The 27,656-nt window shown below is 38.4% G+C and overlaps 1 protein-coding gene across 3 annotated transcripts in view; it reads right to left on the reverse strand.

Annotated features, from left to right (window-relative positions):
- The window catches only part of ITCH (itchy E3 ubiquitin protein ligase), a 150,003-nt gene that overhangs the window by 80,674 nt on the left and 41,673 nt on the right, over nucleotides 1-27,656 (reverse strand). For all 3 annotated transcript variants that reach the window (XM_087853643.1, XM_045806545.2, XM_087853644.1), the window contains exon 3: nucleotides 6,311-6,401. In XM_087853643.1, the coding sequence (XP_087709769.1) occupies nucleotides 6,311-6,380 (70 nt within the window). In that variant the 5' untranslated portion in view covers nucleotides 6,381-6,401. The remainder of the gene's footprint in view (nucleotides 1-6,310; nucleotides 6,402-27,656) is intronic.

Genomic DNA, 27,656 nt, shown 5'->3' on the forward strand with positions numbered 1-27,656 from the left:
ACAGGGATGTGAAGAATAAAGGACAAAGAAGTGAAGAAAATTTTAAGTATGTGATCCACCAGTTAGCCTCCTCATAATACGTTAACACTTCCATTCCATAAGTTAAATTTTTACATAAACAGCAATCTTTCACAAAAACTACCATTCTTGCCATTCACTGACTATACTATTTTAAACGTAAAGAAAATTAGAATGAGGGGTGCCTGCGTGGCTGTTAGTTAAGCATCTGCCTTTGGCTCAGGTCATGATTCTGGGGTCCTGGGACTAAGCCCCACGTGCGGCTCCCTGCTCAGTGAGGAGTCTGCCTCTCCCTCTCCCTCTGACCTTCCCGCCTGCTCATGCTCTCACTTGTTCGCACTCTCTCTCAAATGAATAAAAAAATCTTCAAAAAAAAGAATAGAAAAAAGAAAAAAAAAGAAAATTAGGATGATAATGTAAAATAAGCAACCAACTTTATAAAAGATTTAAGCTTAGACTGCTGTTAAGATATTAAATTAGGGGCGCCTGGGTGGCTCAGTCGTTAAGCGTCTGCCTTCGGCTCAGGGCATGATCCCAGCATTCTGGGATCGAGCCCCACGTAAGGCTCCTCCACTGGAAGCCTGCTTCTTCCTCTCCCACTCCCCCTGGTTGTGTTCCCTCTCTAGCTGGCTGTCTCTATCTCTGTCAAATAAATAAATAAAATCTTTAAAAAAAGATATTAAATTAGACAAGTAATACTAGAAGGAGAAAGAAATAAGGAATAGGGGAAAGAATAATCTATACTTATACAGTGTTTTGGAGTTTTCCAACTCACATACACTATCTCCCAACAACCATGTGACAAAGATGTTAATATCCTCAGTTCACAGCTAAGAAAACAGGCTCAAAGATATTAGTGAGACGCACAGGGTTATAAAACTATTAAGTATCAGAACCAAGACTAAAATCCAGGGCCATTAACTCCCCTGAAGATGGGAGTCATTAGTCTATATAGATTTTTTTTTTTTTTAAGATTCTATTTATTTATTTGACAGAGATAGAGACAGCCAGCAAGAGAGGGAACACAGGCAGGGGGTGTGGGAGAGGAAGAAGCAGGCTCATAGCGGAGGAGCCTGATGTGGGGCTCGATCCCAGAACGCCAGGATCACGCCCTGAGCTGAAGGCAGACGCTTAACCGCTGTGCCACCCACGCGCCCCTAGTCTGTATAGATTTCTTAACTAAAACTGAGGGTCGTAAGTTAGATGACTTCCCCAAGAGTTTAACTGTAGAAGCTTTACTGGCACACTAGTCAAAGCATTTTAAAGTATTTATTTTTTGCTATCACTTTTACATCTGATAAACTACACAGGAAAGGTACTGACCAATACGAAGAACAGTACAGAGACATGCAATAACAATATTCAATTAAAATGTGAACAGATCACTAAAGCTAACAGAAGCTCCCAAAGCAACTACCTCAAAGAATTACCTAGATCTATGTGAAAGAGAAGCACAAAATACAATCTTTCTTATTCAACTCAAACTTGAACAGCTAAATGGCTACTCAGGTTATTTCCATAAATTAGATTCAAGTTATATAAAGTGTTACTAACGCAGGGCCACCTGGGTGGCTCAGTTGTTTAAGCATCGGAGTCTTGATTTCGGCTGGGGTCATATCTCAGGCTCTGTGCTCAGCAGGGAGTCGGCTTGAGATTCTCTCTCTCCATCTCCCTTTGCCATCCCCCTTACTCTCTGTCACTCTCATATAAATCTTTAAAACAAAAAAGTGTTACGAATCCACCAATACTATACTTTTTTATTCTATGTAAATGCCAAAAAGGAAAGGTGACGCTGCCTTTCCTTGGATACTCTTATAAAGAATTCAGTGAAATTAAAACTTCTATCCAGGGGAGCCTGGGTGGCTCAGTTGTTAAGTATCTGCCTTCAGCTCAGGTCATGATCCCAGGGTCCTAGGATCGAGCCCCGCACCAGGCTCCCAGCTCAGAGGGGAGGCTGCCATTCCCCCTGATGGTGTTCTCTATCTCTCTGTCAAATAAATAAAATCTTTTAAAAAATAAAATAAAATAAAACTTATATCCAAGTTCCCTAAACAACCCATTTATCAACAAACAGCACTATGAATTTTTTAAACCTCTATTTTGTTACAGCTTACAAAAAAGTGCCGTTTCTCTGAAATAAATTTTCTATTTGCCCTCACTTAACCAGGTGAGGATGACCAATTAGCCAAAATATATTGTAAACAAATAATTAACAGGAATGTATGTATGGGTGCACATATGATAGAGGAGGTAAGAAAATAGGGGCACTTGTTTGGCTCAGTTGGTAGAGCATGTGACTCATGAGTTCAAGCCACACTGGGCATGGAGCCTACTTAAAAAAATAAATTAAAAAAAGAAATAAATTTGAAAGAGGTAAGAAAATAAGAGTAAGAAGCCATATGCAGATTTAGTGCACTACCTAATCAAGATTCCAATAGCATTTCTGACTAAAAATAAATCTTAAAAATAAATAAATAAAGCTACAGTAATCAAAACAGTATGGTACTGACATAAAAACTGACAAACAGACCAATGGAACAGAACTGAGAGCCCAGAAATAAACACAAACATGTAAGGTCAACTAATACTTGACAAGAGCCAAGAATACTCAAGGGAGAAAAAAACAGCCTCTTCAGTAAATGGTGCTGAAATAACTGGATTTAAAAAAGAAAAGAAAAGAAAAAAAGAAAAGAAAGAAAGAAAAAGACAGGCGCCTGGGTGGCTCAGTTGGTTAAGCACTGGGCTCTTGATCTCAACTCAGGTCTTGATCTCAGGGTCATGAATTCAAGATTTGTGTTGAACTCCACAGTAAGAGTGGAGCCCACTTAAAAAAAGCGGGGGGGATGCCTGGGTGGCTCAGTTGGTTAAGCATCTGCCTTCAGCTTAGGTCATGATCCCAGGGGGTCCTGGGATCAAGTCCCACATCAGGCTCCTTGCTCAGAGGGGAGGCTGCCATTCCCCCTAATGGTGTTCTCTCTCCCTGACAAATAAATAAAATCTTAAAAAAAAAAGAAAAGAAAAGAAAAGAAACTAGAGCAGAACCACAAAATAGAATTTTAACTTTGGCACTCAATTCTCCTATCAGTCTTTCACACCAACTTTCTAAAACACAAATACAACTGATTACTCTTGGTTAAAAGCCCGATTACTTTCCATCTCTTCCAGCAATGATTTTTTTTGTAGCCCTGACACACAGCTGAAGGAGATGACCCACACCCACTAAATTCTTATGGCTCCTCACTCTGCAGCAGTCGCTTTTAAGGGCATTGGCGAAGTCTTGTGCATTTCCCTGCTTCGTGTCTCTTGCTCATATTCTTTCCTAAAAAGATCCCTTCTACTCCCCTACATTTTTTAAAAATAACTTCCTACACTTAAATAGTAACAGTGCTTTAAGCACCACCTCCTTTCACAGCAACTCTGGTCAAATACCTCTCTCTTTCCTGACCAAAGATGTTCTCTCCTCTTGCCATTACCATATACCATAGCATTTATTTTTTATACTTGAATATTTATGCCTTCCTTGATTCTAGAAAGATGCTGAGGAAGCTTACCAAAAACAAAAAGACCCATACTATAACTGACCCATTAACACAGAATAAAAAATACAATGTCATTAAAGGGATTTGTGCAAAAAACTTGGATCGGAGGTTTCTAGCATTAAAAGCAAAGAAGTAAACAACGAATTATGAAGAGCAGTTGATTCTGTTCAACTTGGCACATTACTCCTCATAATCTTCTGCTCTCCACTTGTCTCATATCTAATGATGTATTTGCCAAATACATAATTTTTATCCAATCCTCATGTTTGTTTTTATTAAATTGTTTTTACCTTGTATTTGTGCATTCTCAGAAAATGTAGAACCAAGACTAAAACCTTATAAATGGCAAGAATTTTGTCTTCCTGAGGTGTATTCAGGCATTTATTAAATGTTCTTCCTACTATGATAATAATGATGATAGCAAATATGATAAACAGTATGCAAAGAAAAAAGTCAAAAGGAATATAAATTGAAACCTAAAGCAATAACAGTATCATCTCTGAGAACTAAGATGATAAACAGGACCCCTGACTATTATTTTACTGAGTTTTTAAATAAAAAACACGTGCATTACTTATGTAACCTGAAAAGGTAAGGTTTTTTTTTAAAGATCACTCCAATCAAAGGTTTCAACATTAATCTGCCCCCAAAAAAGAAAAGTAATAAGAAGCTGGCTCAATTTAAATCAACTACTCAGGCTGGCCTCAGGATGGGGAGCAGGGGAAAACAATCAGAATGCTACTTAACAAAGCAATATTAGTATCTTTCACTGAGAATCAGACATTGCTAAGGAAAGACTATAGTGAAGGAATCCCCCAAAATAAATTAAGATGCTGTCACCTTATAAAAGTGTTATTTTTATATAATTCAATCACTTTAAGGTTTTGAGGAAGATAATAATAAGGATATGGTTTATGGCCTAATATTCATAATCCAGAAGTGGATATAAGACAGGTGTAATAAGGGGGCTCCTGAGTGGCTCAGTCAGTTGAACATCTGCCTTCGGCTCAGGTCATGATCCCAGAGTCCCAGAATCAAGCCCTGTACCGAGCTCCCTGCTCAGTAGGGAATCTGCTTCTTCCTCTGCCCCTCAACCTGCTTGTGCTCTCTCTCAAATAAATAAATAAAATCTTAATTTAAAAAAAGACAGGTGTAATAAAAGCTAAAATACTGGGGTGGCTGGGTGGCTCAGTCAGTTGAGCATCCAACTCTTGGTTTCAGCTTAGGTCATGAATTCAGTGAGATTGAGCCCTGCGTTGGGTTCTGTGCCTTCCTGGAGTCCGCTTGAGATTCTTTCTCCTCTGCTCACCGCACCCCCCCACCCGCTCATGTGCTCTCTCTCTAAAATAAATAAATAAAAATTTTTAAAAAGCTGAAATACTATACAGAGAAAATTGTTCTATAAGAAATAAATGCCATTAAAAGGATAAAGATTAAGGTTTCACTGTGTGATACAGACACACGCATGTCTGAAAAAACTGGTGACTCACCAAATAATTCATATATAAATACCTACAAAGAGACCATATGGAGCCAGATTGTTAAAGCTCCCAGAAATTCTATACTATAGCCAAATAGAAGGCCTAAAAGTTTTTGAGCAGGAATGTAATATAACAAATAGCGTATCAGAACATTAGGAATACTAATGTGAAAGGGATATACTTGGTTAGTATGGTTAGAGAAAGAAAGAAAGAGATATTAGTTAAGTAATAGCAGACGTTTCTCCAAAAAAGATATACAAATGGCCAATAAGCTCATGAAAAGATGTTCAACATCATTAACCACCACAGAAATGCAAATCAAACCCACAGTGACATACCACTTCATATTCACTAGGATGTCTATAATCAAAAAGACAGATAACAAGAACTGGCAAGGATGTGGAGAAACTGGAACCCTCATACATGGCTGATGGGAATATAAATGGTGTGGATGCTCTGAAAAATAATTTGGAATTATTCCTCACAAAGTGAAACATATATACTGTATGACCCAGGGACTCCACTCCTAGGTATATACTCAAGAGAACTGAAAAGACAAACCTTCACAAAAACTTGTACACAAATGTTCATAGCATTATTCATAATAGCTAAAGAGTAGAAAAAACCCAAACATTATCAACTGATAAATGGATAAATAAAATGTAGTACGTTCATACATTTAATATTATTTGGCAATAAAAAGAAATGAAATACTAATGCATGCTACAATACAGATGAACCGTGAAAACATGCTAAGTGGAAAAAATCAGAAACAAAAAGCCATACAGTTTATGATTCCATTTATGTGAGAGATCCAGAATAGGCAAATCTACAGACAGGAAGCAGATTAGTGGTTGCTTAGGGCTGAGGGTGGCTAGGGGACATGGGAAGTATTCCAGTAATGGGTAGAGGTTTCTAAAATTGAATGTGGTGGCTGTGATACAACAATGTGAACATACTAAGGATCAGTGACCCTCTAATAAATAAACTGTGGTATGTGAATTACCTCTTAAGGCTGTTAATACAAAACAAAAAATAATAGCAACTGCCCAGACACCAATGTTTAATAGGAGAGAAAAAATAAAACCTGCAAAATACTCAAGAATATCCTGAAATAAAAACATAATTTTTATACAACTAAACATTCTGTTCATTCATTCATTAAGCAAATATTAATTCAACACCTGATATAAAAGAGCCACTGAAGATTTTCTTAAGATCATTTTTTATATTGGGGGAAAAATTATAGCAGTAGATCTTTTTAAGACTTACCAGTGATCTGAAGTTGTGATTTCATGGTCAGGCTACCCATTGAACCAAGCTGTGATCCACTGCCAGACATACCACCAACAGGACGGCAAATCTGAGCATTGAAAAAGAGACACTGTAAACATGAAAAGATCCCATATAAAAAATATGTATAGTGCTAACCAGGCTATTTCCATGTCTTACTGAAGACCACACAATAACAGTGTCCTTAACATTGCTAAATAAAATTTTCAATTCTAGTATTCATCCTGCCTAACCTATCAACAAAATGACATAGCTTATCATTCCTTCTTCTATGGTTCACATTCTTCCTGGAGCTCCCAAGACACATTCTCTAGGTTTGTCCTACCTCCGATTGTTCCTAGGCTCCTTTGACAATCCCTCCTGTTTTCTCCCCCTCTCTTAATGTTGGAGTGCCCTAGGGCTCAGTTCCTTGTTCCCTCTTATCTCTCTATGCCCATTTCCTCAAGGATATCATCCAGTGTTATGGCTTTAAATGTCATCTATATATATGTACACCAGTGAGTCCCAACTATATTTCTATCCCAACTCCAAACAAGTTCACTTAGGCATCTAAAAGACAACCCTCCCAAACTTCACACATCAAACTGAACTTCTGATAACAACTCCATCCTTTCAGATCCTCAGGCTAAAAACCTTGGAGTCATCCTGCCTTTGTTTTTCACTTCCCTTCGTATCTGCCAGTAACACTCTCTATCTGCAAAATAAATCCAGAATCCAACCATTTCTCACCAACTCTACTATCGATCTGTTCACAGTGGTTTCTGAGAGCCTGACTTTTTTTCCTGGATTATGCCTCCCTCCTAAGTTACTCCAATTATCAACAAGTCTCCCTGTTTCTACCTGGCGCCTAGCTTCAGTGCCTATTCTGAACACAGCCTTTGGTTGAGGTCGTGATCCCACTGTCCTGGGATCCAGACCCATGTCGGACTCCCTGCTCAGCGGGGAGCGTTCTTCTCCCTCTCCCTCTGCCCTGCACTTGCCTGTGTTCTCTCTCGCTCTAATAAGTAAAATCTTTAAAAATAAAAAAAATAAAGTGTTCAGAACCTTGCAAAGGCTTCCATTTTACCCAGAGTAAAAGCCTAGATCAATACAATGACCTTAAATGACCCATGCTACCCCTGCTCCCAACTTGCTGATCTTACTTCCTTCTACTCTCCTAACCTACCCAGGCACTTATCTCCTTATTATTCCTCAAATATGCCAGCACATTCTAGCCTCAGAACTTTTGTTTTACTTGTTCTCTTGACAATATTTCAGTCTGCTCCACCTCCCTTGTCACTTTTTTTTCCTTCTACAGAATATATCACCTTCTGACACACTAAGTAATTTACTTGGCTGTTAAGTTTATTGGTTTCAACTTTCTAGGCCAGAATATTAACTCCATGTGAGCAGAGATCTTTGTTTTGTCCACTGATGAAAGCCAGAAGCCCAAAACAGTGCCTGACACATAGCAAACATTTATATAGGTTTGATGAAATAATTTAAAAATTAATAAATTAAAAGGCACCTTAGCATGTGCAGAAAGGAAGGGTAGAGGGAGAGAGAGAAGCACACTCCCCGCTGACCAGAGAGCCCAATGTGGGACCTGATTCCAGGACCCTGGGATCATGACCCGAGCCAAAGGCAGACGCTTAACCAACTGAGCCACCCAGGCGTCCCAGGATATTCTTCTGATTCAAAGTGCTTGTAATACAAAAGGTCCTCAAAGACATCATTACAACATTCTGTACAGTTATTACCTTCTCCTCAATACCCAAAGAATGTATGTAACAGTACTATGACATCAAGACAAGTAAATCAAGAGACACCAAATGAAGTCCAACATCTGCATGATAAACTACTATTCTAGTTGCTGATGTGTATCAACAATTTATTGCTGGAAAAATATCCTTTTTTATAATATGGCACAGATTAATTATTCTAAGTTAACATTAATTACAAAGTTGCAAAGAAAATAAATTTAAGATCTCTACAGAAATAAAATATATTTTAAAAACTCAAATTAACTTCATACAGAAAAGATTCATGAAAGTACAGACTACATTTTCAGGAACACTGATTCTCTCCAGATAATTACAGAGAATCACTGTAGTCGAAAGAGATGCTCTACAAAAACATGCTGGTAATTTTAATAATTTATGAACTCATACATATTTTATATATCAAGTATTTTAATAAGAAAAATTACAATCATCAGACGTATAATAGCAAAAAATAAAACCTAAAGAAACCACTTAAATATCAACTGGCAACCAGTTAAATCACATATTCATACCATAGAACAGAATACTATGTAGCCATTAAAACAAGTAACTTATTAATGACTGAAATTAAATGATTACAAGAATATTTAAGTTACAAAATATATACAATATGGTGTTATTTTTGCAAACAAAAACAAACTATATATTCCTATAGGTACATATAAATAAATGCAGAAAAAGTATACATCCGAAACTGGTCACAGTGGTTACCTCTGTGGAGGAGAGGAATATATAAAGAAGGTGGTCATGGGGATCTTTGGTTTTATTATGTATTGTGTGAGGTTTTTAAAAGAAAGCATGTATCACAGATGATTTGCACAATTTTTAAAACAGGATAGAGAGAGTAGATATAATAGAGAATCTACACTTTAAGTCCCATCTTTTCCCTTGAGCTCCAGACCCTTAGGTTTGACCATTACTTACAACTGCCTACCTACCTGGTTAAAATGACTAAATTTCACACTCACCCTGGCCTCAATAGCACGTCATCCATCCAATTGCTCAAGCTAAACATATGGGCATTATCTTTCCCTCAATAAGTTCTAAACATACCCTACTATATAGATACTTTTCTCCTTCTCTTCTTAAGCATCCTAGTCCAAGCTACAAACACCCACTCCTTCCTTGTCAACAAATTAACAGAAGTCATAAAAATGGTCTCCCTGCTTCAGCACTTGCTCCCGGCTCTGGCTCCCTCCCCGTCCCAACATTCTCCCCACAGCAACTAGAGTACTCTTTTAAAAATAAGTTAGATCGGGGTGCCTGGGTGGCTCAGTCTGGCTCAGTCGTTTAAGCGTCTGCCTTTGGCTCAGATCATGATCCAGGATCCTGGGATTGAGCCCTGTTGTCAGGCTCACTGCTCAGCAGGGAGTATACTTCTCCCTCTCCCTCTGCAGCTCCCCCTGCTTGTGCTCTCTCTCTCTCTCTCTCATAAATCTTAAAAAAAAATAAGTTAGATCATATTTTACTCTGCTTAAATACTCAGTAACCTCCTTCAGTTAAAACAGAATCCAAACTCCTTCCCCTGGTTTACACATGCCTGACTCCATTCTACCCATGACTGACTTTCTGATCTTACCTCCTATCATTCTCCCCCTTACCCACTAAAAGTGTGCTTTCTTTCTATTTCTCAAACACACTAGGTCATTCCAGCCTTACAGCCTTTGTACCTAACTGTTCCCTTTGTGGGGAATGCTTTTTCCTCTATCTTTAAAAAGGGCACCTGAGTGGCTCAGTTGGTTAAGCATCCTGCTCTTGATTTCCATTCAGGTCATGATCTTGGGGTCCTGGGGTCAAGCCCCACATGGCTTAGTGGGGAGTCTGCTTGAGGATTCTTCCTCTGCCCCTCCTCCAGCTCATGCACAAGCTCGCTCTCTCTCAAACAAATAAATAAATAAATATTTTTTAAAAAAAAATAGCTAACATCTTGTATTCAGGCTTCAAGTTAAATATCACCTCCTCAGAGAGATCTGTCTAGACTTATCCAACCTAAAGTAGCTATCCTATCACTTTCTATGACATCACTGAAACTTTTCTGTTTTATTCACTCTAAAGTCCACAAAAGTAGGCACCTTTTCTACCCTGTTAATCAGTGCCTGGAAAATTTGGAAGTTTTGTTTATTTTTTAAGTCCACAATTTCACCCATCACAATACCTAGTTTCAAAAATACAAGAAATAGAAGTATTGGCAAGAATGCTGAGAAAAGGGACCCTGTGCACTGTTAGTAAGAATGTAAATTGGTACAGCTACTGTGGAAAACAGTATGGAGGTTCCTCAAAAAATTAAAAATAGAAATACCATGATTCAGTAATTCCACCACTGGGTATTTACCCAAGAAAACTGAAAACATTAATTCAAAAATATATATATGCACCCTTATGTTTACTGCAGCATTATTCACAATAGATAAAATATGGAAGCAACCTACATGCCCATCAGTAGATGAATGGATAAAGATGTGGTATATATACACAATGGAGTTTTAGCCATTAAAAAAAAAAAAAAAAAAAGGATCTTGCCATTTATAAGCGTGTGGCTGGTCCTAGAGGGTATTATGCTGCATGAAGTAAGTCAGACAGAGAAAGACAAGTACCATATGATATCACTTATATGTGGAATATAAAACACAAAACAAATGAACAAACAAAAAAACCAGAAGCAGACCCATAAATACAGAGAAAAAACTGGTGGTTGCCAGAGGGGCGAGAGTGAGGAGACAGGCAAAATGGGCAAAGAAAGTGAGAAGTACAGACTTCCAGTTATGAAATGAGTAAGTCATGGAGATGAAAGGTACAGCATAGGGAACAAATCAATGGTGTTATAATAGTGATGTATGGTGACAGATGGCAGCTACACCTGTGGTGTACATAGTAAAACATACAGAGCTGTCAAATCACTATGTTGTATACCTGAAAATAATGTAACATTGTGTGTCAACTATACTTCAATTTAAAAAAAGAAGTCCAGGGGTACCTGGCTGCTCAGTCACTGTAGCATGTGACTCTCGATCTTGAAGTGGTGAGTTCAAGCCCCACGCTGGGTACAGAGATTACTTAAAAATAAAATCATTTAAAAAATTACTAAAAAAATTTTTTTTTAAAGATTCTATTTATTTATTTGACAGGGAGAGACAGCCAGCGAGAGAGGGAACACAAGCAGGGGGAGTGGGAGAGGAAGAAGCAGGCTCCCAGTGGAGGAACCTGATGGGGGGGCTCCATCCCAGAATGCCGGGATCACGCCCTGAGCTGAAGGCAGATGCTTAATGACTAAGCCACCCAGGTGCCCCTAAAATTTTTAAAAATAAAAATAAATAAAGTAAGTAAATAAGTCCAGGGGTGCCTGGCTGGCTCAGTCCGTAGAGCATGCTTGAGCAGTCAGTAGAGACTCTTGATCTCAGGGTTGCAAATTCAAGTCCCATACTGGGTGTAAAGATTACTTAAAAATAACATCTTAGGGGCACCTGAGTGGCGCAGTCGTTAAGTGTCTGCCTTCAGCTCAGGGCGTGATCCCAGCGTTCTGGGATCGAGCCCCACATCAGGCTTCTCTGCTAGGAGCCTGCTTCTTCCTCTCTCACTCCCCCTGCTTGTGTTCTCTCTCTCGCTGGCTATCTCTGTCAAATAAACAAATTAAAAAAAAAAATCTTTAAAAAAAATAACATCTTAAAAGGTTTCGCCTCTTTCAGAATGTCAGGTAGGTGGAACCATACAATTTGGGGCCTTTTCAGATCGCTTTCTTCCACTCAGCAATATTACTAAAGGTTCCTCCATCCTTTTTCATGGCTTGACAACTCTTTTTTTTAATTGCCGAACAATATTCCATTGTATGTTTATACCACAGTTTATCCATTTTCCTATCAAAGGACATCTTGCTTGCTTCCAGTTTGGGGCAATTATGAAAAAAGCTGCTATAAATATTCATGTACAGGTTATTTGTGGACTTAAGTTTTTAATTCAACTGAATAAATAGGTATACAATGCTGAATAATGGTAAGCCTATGTTTTAACCCTGTAAGAAACTGCCAAATGGTCTTCCAAAGTAGTTGTACCATTTTGCATTCCTACTAGGACTGAAGGAGAATTCCTAGGGCGGCTGGGTGGCTCAGTCAGTTAAGTGTCTGCCTTCAGCTCAGGTAGTGATCTCAGGGGGTCCTGGAATTGACCCCAGGCTGGGCTCCCTGCTTAGTGGGGGGGGGGTCTCCTTCTCCCTCTCCCTCTGCCTCTCCCCTACATCCTCCCCATGCTTGCTCTCATTCTAATAAATAAATCTTAAAAAAAAAAAAAGAATTCCTATTGTTCCATATCTTCACCAGCATTTGGTATTATTAGTTTTTCAAAATTTTGCCAATCTAATAGACGTGCAGTAATATTTCACTGATGGTTTAATTTGCAATTCTCATGACATGATGTTGAAGGTCTTTTCATATGCTTACTTGGCATCTATGTACATTGTTTGGTGGGGTATCTCTTCAGATCTTTTGCTCATTTTTTACTTGTTTTCACATTATTACATTTTAAGAATTCTTTATGTATTTTAGGAACAAGTCCTTTACCAGATCTGTGCTTCGCAAATATTTTCTCACAGCCTATGGCTTCTCCTTTCGTTCTCTCAGCAATGTAAAGGTTCCAAAATGTGGGTGTATGTGGTGGATGGGGATGGTTTCCTCACACCAACAAGCAATTCTCCGACACCGGCTGGGTGTCCTACAACTTAATTCTGACAGTATCCACCCAGAGGTAGTGTCAGATCCCACAGGTTAAGTGATCAGTCCTACAAGCTCCCCCATCCCACTTCAGATGCTAGTCCCAAGTCCTTGTGCTGACTAACCAGCTATAGACTGCAGGTTCTAATGATTACCTCCTTGGGTTTGATTAATTTGCTAGAGTGGCTCACAGATTCCTAGATTACCAGTTTATTATAAAAGGATATCACTAACAGCCAGATGAAAGAGATGCATAGGACAAGGTATGGGGAAAAGGTGTGAAGCATCCAGGTCCTCAGCCAGTGCACCACTCTCCCCAAATCTTCCTGTATTCACCAACCTGGAAGCTCTCTGAACCCCATCCTTTTAGATTTTTATGGATAGGTGTGGCTGATTAAATCACTGGCCATTATCAACTGAACTCAGATCTCCAGCCCTCTCCTCATGGAGGGGGGTGGGGAACCGACAGGGACAGGGACAGGACTGAAAGTTCCCCAATCTCTAATCACATGGTTGCCTGCAAGGGCAACCAGCTTCCATCCTTAAGACATCTTCTAAAAGTCACCTCATTAACATAACAAAAGACACCTTTATCACCCTCATCACTCAGGGAATTCCAAGCGTTTTAGGAGCTCTGTGTCAGGAACAGGATTGAAAAACATACATATTTTTTTTATTATAAAATCACAATATCTCATAGTACATTTTAATAAAGTCCAATTTCTAAGTTTTGTCTTTCACGGATTGTGCTTTTGGTGTCATATCTAAAAATTCACTGCCATCTCTTCAACAAATGGTGCTGAGACAACTGCCAGACCATATGTAAAAAAAAATTAAGTTGGACCCATACAAAAGAACTCTGTTTCTATGTTTTGACCTGTCTAGAAGTTACATGAAGGACTGGCTCAAGAACTTCTCTTGCCTTTGTTCTCCCTGCCTGGGAGCTTCCTTAGGGCTGAGATAGCTTCCCAGGCAGTGTCTGTCAAAAGAATTTAAAAGCAAATGTATTAACCACTGCCACCCTGGGCAAGGGATAATAGGTGGGGCACACAATAGATAAACTGAAAAGGCTGGGAAGGAAGAGACTAGAGAACAAGACATTTGGGGGAATGAGGGCTTTGAAAAACTCTTGGGTATTATATTAAACCTAGAAGTCCATGCAAAGGCCCAGGGGTGGATGGATGCATGCTCAGAAGGGCCGGGAGGAGAAGATCTTGGCTCTTAACTCTGATAGAGACCTTCAGGCTCCATGCAAGCAGGAAGGAAAGGCTAAGACAGTTTTAAATTGCCCGGCTAAGCACAGGAGTGTCCAAACACAGCCAATCTGCAAACATGCTAGTGTTTGGGGGAGGGGGGGTTTGGTTCCAAGTTTTTAAGGATATCCGTCAAATCACTAGCTGACCACTAATCTAACAGAACAGACTTCAGTGGCATACATGACAAAGAGTACAGACTATACAAAATTATTTTGGAAATGTCACTGAATAAGCAAACCACCACAATGAGCAGCAATAAGAAACCATGAAGTGGGGGGCACCTGGGTGGTTCAGTCGGTTAAGTGTTGGACTCTTATTTTGGGCTCAGGGTCATGATCTCAGCCTCCTGGCTCATGCTCAGTGGACAGTCTGTCTGAGGATTCTCTCTCCCTCTCCCTTTGCCCCTCCCCCTGCACGCACGTGCTCTAAGATATATAAATAAATCCTAAAAAAAAAAGAGAGAGAGAGAAGAGAAGAAAAGAAACCACGAAGAGGGAGAAGAATTTGATTTCCAGAACACTTCCAGTTTCTCATACTAGCAAACCAAATTCAACAGCGTATTAAAAGGCTTACTACACTATTACCAAGTGGGATTCATCACTGGGTTGCAAGGATGGACCAACATATAAAAATCATTGTGTTATAATTAAAAGAAGTAAGGCTAAAGAACACATGATTATCACAACTGATATAAAAAAAGCATGTGACAAAATTCAATAGTCTTTCATGATAAAAACTGTCAAACTAGGAATAGAAGAAAATCACCTCAACAAAATGAAGGGTATACATGAAAAGCTCACAACTAATATCACACTCAGTGGTGAAAAATTAAAAGCTTATCCTCTAATACTAGGAACAAGACAGAATGCCAACTCCCACCGCTTCTATTCAACGTAAGTCCTAGCCGGAGCAATCAGGCCAGAAAAAATAAATAAATAAAACAATCCCCACTTCCAAAAGAACGAGAAAGAATAAAATACTTAGGAATAAACTTAACCAAGGAGATGGAAACTACAAAACTCGGGGTGTCTGGGTGGCTCAGTCGGTTAAGCATCTGCCTATGGCTCAGGTCATGATCCGAGGGTCCTGGGATTGAGCCCCACATCTGGCTCCCTGCTCCGTGGGGAGTCTGCTTCTCCCTCTCCTTCTCTCTCGGTCGTGCTCCCTCTCTCTCTCTCACGCTGTCTCTCTCCCTCTCAGATAAATAAATAAAATATTCTTTAAAAACCTACAAAACTCTGCTGAAAGAAATAAAAGAAGCCACAAATAAATGGAAGGACAGCCATATTCATGGTTTGAAAGATTTACAGATCCAGTGCAATCCCATTCAAAATCCCAATGGCATTTTTTTAAAGGAAAAAAACAAACAAACTAAAATTCAAACAGAACCAGATATAAAAGCAAAAGCAAAAGCAAAATAAATTGGATATAAATTAAAAGTTCAAATTTTTGTGCTTCAAAACCACCATCAAGAAGTGAGAAGCCTGGGTGGCTCAGTTGGTTAAGCCTCCAACAGATGATTTCAGCTCAGGTCATGATCTCAAGGTCGTGAGATCAAGCCCCTCACACTGAGCCCCATGTAGCAATCCCCACTCAGCAGGGATTCTACTTGGGATTCTCTCTCTCCCTCAACCTCTGCCCCTCCCCCAAAGCGCAGGCACACAGGACCGAGCACGTGCACACACTCTAAATAAATCAATCTTTAAAAAAAAAAGTGAGATGCCAACCCACAAGATGCAAGATAATTTTTGTAAATTATATATATCTGACAAAAGTATCTAAATACATAAAGAACTCTCACAAGCAGTATTGGCAAAATACCTAAATAGACATTTTTCCAAAGACACACGAATGACCAATAAGCACATGAAAAGATACTCAACATCATTAATCATCAAAGACATGCAAACCAAAACCAAAATGAGATACCACTTCACACCTATTAGGATGGCTATAATCAAAATGATCAATAACTACTCTTGATGAGAATATACATAACTTAGAACCTTCATACAGTGCTAATGGGAATGTAAAATGGTGCAGCTGCAATGGAATAGAGTTCTGTGGTTCCTCAACAAGTAATACACTGAATTAGCACATGATACAGCAATTCTTCTCTAGGGATACACCCAAGAGAAATGAAAACATATGGCTACACAAAAACCTGCACATGCATGTTCACAGCATTATTCATAATAGAAAACACAACCCAAATGTCCATTAAATAATGAACGGATTTTTAAAATGTGGTATATTCATACAATGGAATATTATTCAGCAATAAAAAGAAATGAAGCACTGGTAAAATCTGTATCACAAACCCTGAAAATAGTACTCTAAGTGAAAGAAGCCAGTCACAAAGGACCAGATATTAAATGATTCCATTTACACAAAATGTCCAGAGTAAACTAATCTATAGAGATAGTAAGTAGATCATTGGTTGCCTAGGGCTGAGCAGATGTGGGATTTGGGGTGAGAGCTAAGAGATGCAGAGATTCCTTTTTGAGGTAATCATGTTTTAAGACTGATTGTTGTGATCACTATACAACACTGAATATACTAGAAGTCACTTAACTGTACATTTTAAATGGGTATATTATATGGTGTGTGAACTATGTATCAATAAAGCTGTTTAAGACAAGAACAAAAAAAATTAAGGGAATTTTTTTAATTTTCTAGGCTAAAATATTTTACCACCAATGGACCCTCACTAGAAGAAATTCTACACCTGATTTTAGCTTAAAGGCCAAGAAGTTATAATTCTAAAGGATGTACTTCAGGAATAAAGACAATGATTCTCTTTTTTTTTTAAAGATTTTATTTATTTGACAGAGACAGAAACAGCCAGCCAGAGAGGGAACACAAGCAGGCTCCCGGAGGAGCCCCATATGGGGCTAGATCCCAGGACTCCAGGATCACGCCCTGAGCTGAAGGCAGACGCTTAACGACTGAGCCATCCAGGCGCCCCAAAGACAATGATTTTTAAAGGAAGTTCTGCAACTCAAAATACAAAAGTGACTAAGAAAGTGGTAAACATTAGATAAATATAAAATACATGAAAGAATGTCTAATTTGGGGATTTAAAAATACAAAGCTAAAATACTGAGTAACGGCATGAAAAACAGGAATGAAGATAACTGGAGTTTATTTCTAAGATCTTTCTATGGCTCAGCAAGGCAAAGATACCGATTAACTTTCGTGAAGTTAATATGCAAGTTAAAATTTCAAAAGGAAGCAGTAAAAAATTAAAAACAGAGTGCACAAATTCCAAACCAGTATGGAGAAAAGAGATTTGAGAGAAAAAAACATATAAATCCAAAAGAATGCAGGAAATCAACAAAAAGAGAAAAATGAAATATGTGGAGAAAGGTCTTTTACAAAATGATAGATTACACATGCACATCTGAATCCCGTTTCAAATTCCCTCTAAACTCTAGCAAAAGGGGCGCCTGGGTGGCTCAGGTGGTTGGACATCTGCCTTCAGCTAAGGTTGTGATCTGAGGGTCCTGGTCTCCCTCTCCCTCTGCCTGCCACTCCCCCTGCTTGTGCTCTCTCTCTCTGTCAAATAAATAAAATCTTAAAAAAGTAATAAACTCTAGCAAAGAAATTTTTAAAATCAAAGACGTAACTATAGTAAAGGTAAGGAAAAATAAAAGTAGAGATAACGAACAGTTATCTTCAGTAAGCTACAAAGCAGACAGACCAATGCCAATTGACAGCACACTCAAGAAAGTCGACTCCTATGTTGGAAACAGGGAAAAGCCTAGCACCAAGATGGTTTACACTGTAGTGTTTTCAAGAGAGGCACCAGGTAATTCTGGAAGTAGGGCATAAAGTTAAGATACATAAACAAGGGGCGCCTGGGTGGCACAGCGGTTAAGCGTCTGCCTTTGGCTCAGGGTGTGATCCCGGCGTTACGGGATGGAGCCCCACGTCAGGCTCCTCCGCTATGAGCCTGCTTCTTCCTCTCCCACTCCCCCTGCTTGTGTTCCCTCTCTCGCTGGCTGTCTCTCTGTATCAAATAAATAAATAAAATCTTAAAAAAAAAAAAAGATACATAAACAAGATTGTTTGGAAGCTGCCTACCAAACATCTTGATTCCTAAATCCCCTACTTCACACCAGAAGGCTCAGGTTTTTTTCCTCTAGAGAGGGTAAAGTAGAGCATCTCCGGAATGGAAGATGCCAGGCACAGCAGAAGGATGTCCAGTAATATCAAAAACAGGAGAAAAGAACATATTCAAACTGAATGACAAAACTCCCATCATCCTTTCCCACTTGGTGGTAGTCAAGATTTAATCAACCAGGCAGCAGACAGGATGAGTCTTTTTATGAAGTTTCCCAACTTCATAGATCCCCATTCTCTGTTAACAAGCTTCTCCTTCCTACATGCACACTCAGAGCTCCCAGGCCAATTTTTAGTCTCCCATTCTTGAACATGATAAAATACTAGCAGGCAATGTGAAAAGCTTCTATCATGAAGTGATGCCAAAGAAAACAAAGAGAACTTTAAAAAATGTATTAACATCCTCAGAGAGATGAAAAGACACTACATTCATGAAACAAAAATAGGATGCCATAAAAAAAAGAACATTCGGGGGGAAAAAAGGAATTAGCATGAAAACTGTTCCCAATAGAACAGCCTATACGATGGAGATAGGCTACACCAATTTGGTAGCTCAAGTAGTCTGAAATTGCAAGTTCTATACATCAATTGTCAAAACACTAGAACAAGGATCAACTGATACCTGCTGCTGCCAGAATGACAAAATAATTTGGTTGCCAGAGCTGGGATGTAATTTTAAATAATCTTGCAGCTTTAAACATTTCTTGGTCCCTGTTGGACTGGCTAACAACATGTCTTATTTTTCTTATGAGACCTGACTGCACAGTAGAGTTTTCCATTCTTTATTTTCATAAATATCTTTACATTTAAAACTCGATTATCTAAGAAACCTTGCAATTTGGGAGAGGTTAACTAATATAATTTCCAAATACATTAAGGAAGAAGTGTAGATTCTGAACGACAAATGTAGTCGCTGTCACCTAACAATGACCAATATACAATATTAGTACTCATCATTTCAGTTATTCATTCATCACATTTATTTTAGTTATTAGATAACAAAATATCTTCAATCTGATGCTCTGAAATAGGGAGTTTTTCTGTAAAGGGCCAAAGGACTAACCATTTTAAATCTTGCAAACCATATGATCTGTTAGAACTACTCAACTTCCTTATAGTGTGACAGCAGTCATAGACAACACATAAAATGAATGAATGAGACTGTGTTCCAGAAAAACTATTTATACAAATAGGCAGAAGGCCAGACTCCTTCAAGCCTGGGCCACAGTTTGCTAACCCCTTGCCCTCAAGCATCAAAGTGAAAAAACAAGGTACTATCTAAGAACACCCTACAAGAGGCACCTGGGTGGCTTAGTCAGGTGAGCGACCGATTCCTGATTTTAGTTCAGGTCATGATCTCACGGGTCATGAGACTGAGCCCCAGTCAGGTCTCCCAGTCAGCAGGGAGTCTGCTTGAGATTCTTTCCCTCTGCCCCCCACCCATTAAATAAATCTTAAAAAAAAAAAAAAAAAGAACACCCTATACACATCACCATTACAGCTGAAAACTGGGAAATATGGAAGGGGCAAAATTCCTTGAGACATTAGAATAAAACAGTTGGACAGGAGTGGAAAATCCTATAATTAATTTACATTTTCCTCTTTCTCCCAATCACTACTCCCTTCATTTGGCTCTCCTTATACTACCATACTAATTTCAACATTTCTGCTTGTCTGACCCCAATCTGTCCATACGGTGTTGTCAAAACGATTTTTAAGATGAATTCTCTATACCTCTAATGATCTTCACTTGCCTATTCTCTTAACTCACCTTCCACTCTCTCATATATACCCCATGCTTCAACCATATAGAATTACTCATCCTACCCCAACATTCCATCTGTTTAATACTTCTGTGATTTACCTATCCTATTATTTCTATTCAAAATGTGCTCTGCTCCTTCCTTAACTTCCCATTCATCTGGTCTTCCTCTTACCCTTCAACATTCTTCTCAAGCATGTCATCTGGTAGCAAAATAATGAATTTCTCCTTCTCATCAACCCTACTGCATATATACCAGGAGGTACAACATGGTAATTAAATGTGCAGGCTTTGGAGTCAGACAGATCTAGATCCACATATCATCACTGTTACTTACTGTGCAAATGTGAACAAATCACTTAATTTCTGAGCCATGTTTTCTTCATCCATAAAACAGGGATTTTACTGTAGTTTTGTTTTAAAGACTGAGATAATACCGTAAAGTGCTATAGACAGCTTTAAATCTAACAAGTGATTCAATAGCTGTCCCTTAGTATTTGTTTGCAAATCTGTCTCCTCTTCCAAACTGTCTTCTTGAGATCAAGGGCCATTCATTTTTACACTGCTACAGCCGGACACAATGCCTGAAGCACCTTAATAGTAAGCCTTGAAACATCTATTGAATCAATCAAAAAATATGTAAAACTTATGATAGTCAAGGTGAACTTTTCTCTAACACCTCAGAAGAAACTGAATTTAGGATATCTTTCTTACTAAACATTAAAAGGCTTATAAATATCTATTACAATCCAAAGGACTCATCATCACTGTCCAACATTTCTCTAAATCAATGAGAGCACTAGTAACCTGTACAAAAGAGCCTCTACTTGTAAATAAATGAAGTTACAAAAGGGTGTTTTTTTGTTTTTGTTGTGAGGGCTATAATAACAACATAAAAGCAACCAATGAATACATGCTGCAGAAAGTTTCCCATCGTAACAGTAAAAACCACAGATTTACAGAGACACCTGGGTGACTCAGTCAGGTGAAGTGTCTGACTCTTGATCTCAGTTCAGGTCTTGATCTCAGGGTCAGGAGTTCAAGCCCTGCATGGAGCCTACTTAAAAAAAAAAAAAAGAAAGAAAGAAAAAGAAACAAAAAAAATATAGATTTACAAAGATAAGAAGGCTTCTGCCTTCTAGAATTTAAAATATGAGGAAGAGCCAAAAATAAAGAATCGGAATTCTAGAAAATGGACACTGTGTTCTCTAATGTGCAGGTAACATGAGTAAGGAAATATAGGCTGTAGTAATTAATTCTGACTTTGTAGGGAGGGAGAATTCAGACAAGATGCCACAGAAGAGAAGCACTTGTAGGTAAAAAGGGTACTAGGAAAAGAACAGGAGATTTGCTTAAATTTGGCCAACAAACAAGGCACTAGGGGGAAATGATACAATACCAAAAGAATGGACTACAAAAATCAATACACTGGGCACCAAGCCCTAGCTCTGCTGTTATAAACATTAGAAAGAAATAAAACTTATAATTCACAAGCAATCCTTTTTTTCCTTAAAGATTTTATTCATTTATTTGACAGAGAGAGAGACAGCCAGCAAGAGAGGGAACACAAGCAGGGGTAGTCGGAGAGGAAGAAGCAGGCTTCCAGTGGAGCAGGGAGCCCGATGCGGGGCTCGATCCCAGGACCCTGGGATCATGCCCTGAGCTGAAGGCAGACGCTTAACGACTGAGCCACCCAGGCGCCCCATAATTCACAAGCAATCTGAACGTCTTCCTAGAAAACCCATAAGCCTCTGCATATAATACAACTAATAATAACCTAGACAACTGACCCTTATCATGGACCAAATGAAAAGCAGAAAACCTCTAAGTGAAAAAAGTAAAAAAAAATTTTATTTCAAAAGCGAACTATTTTTGGATAACTACACAAACGTGTGAACATAAAACATATTCATAACAGGGCAACACAAAGAGAAAATAACAACAAAAACAACAACAAAAGCTAGGTTGGCACCCCTGGAATTCAGATGGAGTTAAGAATGAAGAATATATAAAAAGATTTTAATTCTTGGCCCGTAAGAAGTCTAGAAGCTGTGGTAGCCAGCCTCAAAAATGTCCCCCAAGAGATGCCTGAGCAGATCAGTTGGTTAAGCGTCTGCCTTTAGCTCAGGTCACGATCCCAGGGTCCTGGGATGGAGTCCTGCATCAGGCTCTTTGCTCAGCGGGGAGCCTGCTTCTCCCTCTGCCTGTCACTTCCCCTGCTTGTGCTTTCTCTCTCTCTCTCTCTGACAAATAAATACATAAAATCTTTTTTTAAAATGCCCCCCCCCAAATCCCTACCTCCTGATACTCAAAACTCTTGTATAATTCCCCTGACAGTGACACATGGTTGGCTTACATAACCAACGGAATATGGTAGAAGTAACAGTGTACTATATTTAAAGCTAGGTCATAAAAGGCATTACAAATTTTTGCCTTGATCCTTAGGACTGCTTGTTCTGGGAGAAGTCAGCTACCATACTATGTAGACATTCAAGTGGTCCTATGGAGATGCCCAGGTAAAAAGGAAATGTAGCCTCTCACCAAAAGACAGCACCATTTTGCTAACCATGAGTGAGCCACCTTGGAAGTAGATCTTCCAGTCCCTGTCAAGACTAAAGATGAATGCAACCTGATATCTAACTGGTATCAGCAGGTACCAAGAGAGACCTTAAGCCGCAACTGCTCAGCCAAGCTACTCCCAAATCTCTCACCCACAAAAACTGCAGAAGATAATGTTATTACTATTTTAACCCACTGAACTTCAGGGCAATCTACTGCATAGCAACAGTACACTAACAGAGAAGACAAAGTATAATCCTGGCTATAAGTACTAGGGTAAGTAAGATCTCGGCTCTAAATTACATGAAGAAAACTTACACTGAAGTACCAACCTAACATACTTAGAACCTATTCTGAAGTTCTTACAATTCAAATAGAAGGGTGTGCACTTATTTTACATTTGGCAATGATTTATTTCTTAAAAGGCAAAATAAAGGATAGGATGAATTATGGGAGAGTGACCATTTAATTTTTCATACAAATTGGGATGGTTTTGATTGTAAACAGGGACAAAATGAAATGCTGTGTCAACAGGAATAAACCAGACCTATACTAGGCAAACCACGACATAAAACCACCCTAATTATGGATGATAGGTATGGAAATTTAAACTGCTAAAGTAAGATGGTATAAAAGAAAAAGTATTAAATTCAGGAGGCTGCAATAAACTACAAGCATCATCATAATAAAAAATTTCTAGTTTGGGCACCTGGGTGGCTCAGTCTGTTAAGCATCTGACTCTTGATTTTGGCTCAAGTCATGATCTCAGGGTTCTGAGCCCTGTATCAGGCTTTGTGCTGGGTGCGGAGCCTGCTTAAGATTCTTACTCTCCCTTTCCCTCTGACCCTCCCCCCCTTAAAAAAAAAAAAAAAAAAAAAAAAAACTAGTTTGGGGTCTCCTGGCTGGCTCAGTCAGTGGAGCATGTGACTCCTCATCTCAGGGTTATGAGTTAGAGATCCACTTGGGTGTAGATTACTTAAAACTAAAATCTTAAAAAAAGAAAAAAAAAACTAGTTTGGTGAAAAATCAGGTGTTGGGAACTGTTTTAAAGAATTTTACGTGTAGTAACTCATTTAATACAATCTCCCTGTAATAAGTTGAGTAGTGGCTCCCAAAATGGTTATGTCCACATCCTATTTCCTGAAACCTACAAATGTGACCTTACTTGGAAAAAGGGTCTTTACAGATAATAATTAGGAACTTCAAGATATCATCCCGGATTATCCAGGTGGACCTTAAATCCAATGACAACTGTCCTGTTAAGAGACACACACAAAGTAGAAGAGACAAAGGACAAGTGAAGCAGGCAGAGATTAAAATTATGCAACCACAAGCCAAGGGACACCTACAGCCACCAGAAGGTGGAAAAGGAAGGAGGGATTCTCCCTAGAACTTTTAGAGCAAATGCAGCTCTTCTGACATCTTGACTTCAGACTTCTGGCCTCCAGACATGTAAGAAATTCTCTATTTTAAGTCACCAAGTTTGAGGTAATTTGTTGTAGCAGTCACAGTAAATTAATACACTCCCTATGACGTAGATACTACTATCCACATTTTACAATGATGAAACAAGCACAGAAATGTTAAGTAATCTAATAAACTAGAAGATTTGGGGATAAGAAAAAGCAATAAAATGTAATTTAAAAACTGCTTTGGGAATAGTATTTGGAGGCTGGTCATGGGGACTGAGTTTCCCCTCAAAATTTAGCTGAGCTTAATAAATGAAGAAGAAATGAAAGAATCATTATTTTGCAACTTCTAATATAAGAATTGAGTCAGGCAAGAATCATCAATAGATGATGGCATTTAAAAATATATCCACAAACTATCTGATACTCCTCCCTTCAAAACATGGAACCTAACACCCTGCCTCTTGAATGCAGGCCAGATTTAGTTACTCTCTTCTAATGAACAGAATGTGGTAGGAAAGGACAGTATGTGACTTCCAAGGCGAGGTCATAAAAAGCAATGCCATAACAATGTACGAAGATGTAATTTTGTAACATCAACAACTAAAATGGGTAGTGATGGAGCTGTAAAGAAACAGCTTTTGTATATTTTGTATATTATTGAAATTGAGTGGTTATAAATTCCAATTAGAATATTATAACTTTAGGACTTTAAATTTAATCCCCATGGTAACCACAAAGAAAATAGTTACAGAATATACACAAAAGGAAATGAGAAGGCCACGAAAACGTTTCACTATCAATTAAATACAATAACAGTAATGAAAGAAATGAATGACCAAAAAAAGCTGTAACATATGGAAAACAGAGCAAAGTGAGGAAGTCCCTCTTTACCAGTAATTACTTTACATGAAAATGGACTGAACTCTCCAGTCAAAAGACAGAAACTGGCAGAATGGATTTAAAACATCATCTGATCATATGCTGTCAATAAGAGACTCATTCTAGATCCAAAGACACAAATAGGCTAAAAGTAAAAGGATGGAAAAAGATATACCATGTAAACTATAAATAATAACCAAAAGACTGCTGAGGTAAGTCTATTAAAGTCACACAAAACAGACTTTATTTCTTTTAAAGATTTAATTATTAAAGAGAGAACGAGCAACAAAGAGAGAACGAGCAGGGGGAGGAGCAGAGAGAGAGAGAGAAGCATACTTCCTGCCAAGCAGGAAACCCCATGTGGCACTCGATCCCAGGACGCCAGGATCATGACTTGAGCCAAAGGCAGACATTTAACCAACTGAGCCACCCAGGCACCCCCAAAATGACTTTAAATCAAAGGTTATGAGACAGGGGAGCCTGGCTGGTTCAGTCAGGGGAGCATGTGACACTCGCTCTCAGGGTCGAAAATTCGAGCCCCACGTTGAGTACTGAGAATGAATGAATGAATGAATGAATAAGTAAATAAATCTTCAAAAAAAAAAAAGGTTATGAGACAAAAGACGTTACAATATTAATAAAAGGTCCAAAACAGCAGGAAGATACAGTAATTATAAACATTTACACACTTTGTAACAGACTATCAAAATATAAGAAGCAAAAACTAACATGTTTGAAGGTAGAAATAGACATTTCTCAGCATATTGAAAGGATTATATACCAAGTGGGTTTATTCCTGGCATTCAAGGATGGTTGAACATACAAAAATTTATCAATGTAATACACCATATTAAAAGAATGAAGGGGAAAAAAACACAATCATCTCAACTGATAGAGAAAAAGCATCTGACAAAATTTAACACCCTTTCATGATAAAAACATTCAACAAAGTAGGAATAGAAGGGAACCACTTCAGTATGTTAATAAAGGCCATATATGAAAAACCCACAACTGACATCATACTTAATGTTGAAAGAATGAAAGCTTTTTCTTGAAAGACCAGTAATAAGGCAAGGATGCCCACTCTCACCACTTCCAGTCAGCATAGTCCTGGAAGTCCAAACCAAAGCAATTAGGCAAGAAGAAGAAATAAAAAGCACCCAAATTGGAAAGGAAGAAGTAAAATTCTGTCTGAAGATAAGATCTTATATATGGAAAACCCTAGAGATCCCATACACACAAAAACTGTCAGAATAAATTCAGCAAACTAGCAAGATACAGAAATCAACACACGAAAATCTGCTGCATTTCCATTCATTAACAACCAACAATCCGAACAGAAAATTAAGAAAACAAATCCATTTACAAAATCATTAGGTTAAGTGCCTACCTTCCACTCAGGTCAGGATCCCAGGATCCTAGAATCAAGCCCCACTCGGCCTCTCTGCTCAGCAGGGAGCCTGCTTCTCCCTCTCTCTGCCCCACCCCCACTTCTGCTTTCTCTCACTGTCTCTCGCTCTCTCTCAAATATATAAAATCTTTAAAAGCAAAACAAAAACACTAAGACACTTATGAATTAACCAATGAGGTAAAAGACTTATAACACTGAAAACTATAAAACATTGCTGAAATTAAAGAAGATACAAATAAATGGAAAGACATCCTGTGCTTATGAATTAGAAGTCTTAATATCAAGATGCTAATACTACCCAAAGCAGTCTACAGAGTCAATGCAACCCCTATCAAAAACCCAATGATGTTTCTTGCAGAAACAGAAAATCCATCCTAAAATTCATATAGAATCTCCAGAGACCGTGAATAGCCAAAACAATCTTGAAAAAGAAGAACAAAGTTAGGGGACTTGTATTTCCTGATCTCAATAGTTAGCACAAAGCTGCAATAATCAACACACTGTGGTACTGGCATAAAGACACACAAACTTATTCCACTGGACTAGAATAGAGAGCCCCAAAATAAACTCATATATAAAGCAAAATGATTTTTGACAAGGGTGCCAAGACCATGCAATGGGGAAAGGACAGTCTTTTCAACAAATGGTGCTGGGAAAACCGGATGTCCACTTGCAAAAGAATAAAGTTGGACCTTTATCTAACACCATTTACAAAAATTAAAAATGGATCAAAGACCTAAATGTTAAGACCTAAAAATATAAAACTCTTGGAGGAAAATAGGACAAATGCTTCACAACACTGGATTTGGCAATGAGTCCAATGACACCAAAGGTATAGGCAACAAAAGAAAAAAATAGATAAACTGGACTTCACAAAAATTTGAAACTTTTGTGCAAAAGACACTATCAACAGAATGAAAAGGCAACCTACAAAATAGGAGAAAATACTTGCAAATCATTCATCTAAAGGATTAATACCCAGAATATACAGAGTATTCCTAACACTCAACAACAAAAACGTAATTGAAAAATGGACAAAGTGCTTGAACAGACATTTCTCCAAAAAATGGCCAGTAAGTACATGAAAAGACACTTAACGCCACTAATCATTAGGGAAATACAAATCAAAACCACAATGAAATACCAATGCACATCCATTAGGATGGCTACTATCAAAAAAACCAAGATAGTAACAAATGTCAAAGACGTGGAGAAATTATAACACTTGTGCACCAATGGTAGGAATGTAAAAGGATATAGCTGTTATGGGAAACAGTATGGTGGTTCCCCAAAAATGTAAAAATAGAATTACCATATGATCCAGTAATTCTACTTCCTGCTATATACCCAACATAATTCAAAGTAGGGTCCAGTATTTGTACTCACAAGTTCATAGCAGCATATTCATAAAAGCTAGAAAGTGGAAGTAACCCAAGTGTCCATCAATGCATGAATAGA

This window comes from Ursus americanus, chromosome 22, assembly GCF_024610735.1.
Source record: "Ursus americanus isolate L20-20 chromosome 22, mUrsAme1.1.p, whole genome shotgun sequence".
In the NCBI taxonomy this organism is placed as follows: Eukaryota; Metazoa; Chordata; class Mammalia; order Carnivora; family Ursidae; genus Ursus; species Ursus americanus.